We start from the raw sequence: 2,942 nt of genomic DNA on the forward strand, positions 1-2,942 counted from the left end.
CCCGTTTCGCTATTATTATTATTATTATTATTATATGTTTATTTACATTTTTTCAGATTGCAAACGTCCTGTATCTGGAGGCCCCGGCAGGAGTTGGTTTCTCTTATTCAGACGATAAAAATTACACCACTGATGATGACCAGGTTTATATATTTGTAATATTGGCTCTGTGTGTGTGTGTGTGTGTGTGTGTGTGTGTGTGTGTGTGCAAATTGTTGGCTTTATGTGTACGTTATAATGAAGAATTTAGGAAAAATACTTTGTCACTATTAAGCTGGTGTTTTGAACATGAATTAACATGAAAATTTGACGATCGTTTTGAATCAGACCACTTTTAATCAAGAAGTTTGTAGCCAAAGAGCCAGCGGAGAGGCTCATTTCTACAGCTAAGTAAACTGGAGCAACTTGAAATAAAGTGTCTTGCTCAAGAACACAACACACAGCCCGGTCCAGCAATCGAACTCACTACCGCACGATTGTAAGCTCAACACTCTTACAGAGCCATGTGTCTTTATACAAACCTATTTTATGTCCCAAGCTTGTTATACTAGCTTGTTATACTTGTGTGGAGTTTTAAAATCCATTCTCAATGATTCTTCACTCATACCTCTCCTGTCTCTGTTATTTCCAGACTTCTCTGAACAATCTTGCTGCCCTGAAAAGTTTCTTCAAGAAATTCCCAGAGTATAATGGTCGGGAGTTTTTCGTCACAGGTGAAAGCTATGGTGGTATCTATGTTCCTACGCTCTCTGAACGTCTGCTTGGTGAGCCCAGCATCAACTTCCAGGTGACTACTTTGTTACCATTGTATTGGGTCATCCCATAAACCCCTCCCATAAATAATCTGTATTTTTTATACTTCTTTTATTTTTCAAAATTAAGATAAACAAAGTTCTTTTTTAATCTAAAATATACTCTCCTTCATTTTCTACAATGCTCTTCCATCTATCTGGTAGAATTGCAAGGCCCCTCTTCCAAAAGTCACTTGTCCATCACGAAAAATACTCCTCCAGTACTGTTCTGACCTCATCTACACAATTCATATTTTTTCCATCCAAATGATTTTGAAGACTGTGGAATAAATGATAATCAGATGGGGTAATATCTGGAGAGCTATGATGGGTGTGGCATTGTTTCCCATTCAAACTGCTCCAGCCTTTGGAATATCATCCTCACCGTATGTGGCCGCACCGTATTATCCTGATGGAAGAACACCTTTTGTCTTGAAACCAAAGATGGTCGTTCTTCTTCTAGCGCTGACTTGAATGACCAAATCCAAGCTTCTCTGCTTGTTCCTCAACAGTTATGGTAGGATTTTGTTCCACTAGGGTTTGCAGGACATCCTCGTCAAGCTCTATAGATCTTCAAGGATGAGGCTTGTCTTCTAGGCTGTAGTTTTCTGGCTCGGAATTTCTGGAACCACCGTTAACACTGGCTTACACTTATTGTCCAGTCCCCATCTACAGCATTTATATTCCACGCACTTTCCATTACATTGTTGCCTTTATTGAACTCATAAAGCAGTTCTGTTTTAAGGACGATGAACAAAACACCCATGCTTCCAAAGGTGAATTATTCAAACCCCAAAGAATTCCTCTCAACACATGGCTATGATGCTCCCCCACTACTCCTGCTCATGATCAGAGATGCACATATCGTCAGCCACCAAGGGACATGCTCAACTAGTTAAGATCAAACAACTGACAAGCGAACCTGTGGTACTGAGCAGAATATTTGCTGTATATTTGTTGCGCACTGGGGTCGATGTAATCGACTTAACCCCTCCCTCCAAAATTTCAGGCCTTGTGCCTATAGTAGAAAGTATTATTATTATCATTATTATTATCATTATTATTACACTCTCAGAGTGGTTGGCGTTAGGAAGGGCATCCAGCTGTAGAAACTCTGCCAAATCAGATTGGAGCCTGGTGTTGCCATCCGGTTTCACCAGTCCTCAGTCAAATCGTCCAACCCATGCTAGCATGGAAAGCGGACGTTAAACGATGATGATGATGATGATGATTATAATTATTGTTATTATTTCATTTACAGGGTTTTGCTGTTGGCAATGGATTGAGTGATTACAATATCAACACTGCTTCAGTTTTGTATTTTGGATATTACCATGGCCTGTATGGCTCAAAGTAAGTGTGGTCTCCAAGACTGTAGGTGTTTATAGTGCAGTATTTAGTTATGTTACACACCAATACCGAATAGTATTACCATAATTGGTAGAGAGCAAGGAGACGATTTGTTCACAAAAGTGACAACAACAACAACACTCCTCATAGCTAACAGCTTTCGTAGTGCAGAACTCTAAACAAACACACACACACAATATGTACAACTGGCATCATCCAGTTTTTGTCGACCAAATCCATTCTCGAGGCTCTATTCTATATACTGTCTATATTCAAAGCCACCATTGCCGTCTCTATACAATAGAGTACCGCTTCTTTTAACAATCTTTACCGCTCTATATTGAACAATATATTTTCAATGCCCTTTTCATTTCTATTGTCTATACTCTACTATATTCACCTCTATACTATATGCCGTCCGTTGCCAGTACCGCCTGACTGGCCTTTGTAGGATTTTCGAGCGAGATCGTTGCCAGTGCCCCTGGACTGGCTCTTGTGCGGGTGGCACGTAAAATACACCATTTCGAGCGTGGCCGTTGCCAGTACCGCCTGACTGGCCTTCATGCGGGTGACACGTAAAAGCACCCACTACACTCTCGGAGTGGTTGGCGTTAGGAAGGGCATCCAGCTGTAGAAACTCTGCCAAATCAGATTGGAGCCTGGTGTAGCCATCCGGTTTCACCAGTCCTTAGTCAAATCGTCCAACCCATGCTAGCATGGAAAGCGGACGTTAAACGATGATGATGATGATGATGATTCAAGGCCACCATCTCACCTCTATACTATATAGTGCCTTTCTTT

The 2,942-nt window shown here is 41.0% G+C and overlaps 1 protein-coding gene across 1 annotated transcript in view; it reads left to right on the forward strand.

Annotated features, from left to right (window-relative positions):
* LOC106874211 (lysosomal protective protein) overlaps positions 1-2,942 on the forward strand; it is a 38,041-nt gene that overhangs the window by 27,539 nt on the left and 7,560 nt on the right. The window contains exons 3-5 of the mRNA XM_052978096.1: positions 42-143; positions 632-787; positions 2,053-2,144. Coding sequence (XP_052834056.1) covers positions 42-143; positions 632-787; positions 2,053-2,144 — 350 coding nt within the window. The remainder of the gene's footprint in view (positions 1-41; positions 144-631; positions 788-2,052; positions 2,145-2,942) is intronic.

This window comes from Octopus bimaculoides, chromosome 30 (genome assembly GCF_001194135.2).
Source record: "Octopus bimaculoides isolate UCB-OBI-ISO-001 chromosome 30, ASM119413v2, whole genome shotgun sequence".
Classification (NCBI taxonomy): domain Eukaryota; kingdom Metazoa; phylum Mollusca; class Cephalopoda; order Octopoda; family Octopodidae; genus Octopus; species Octopus bimaculoides.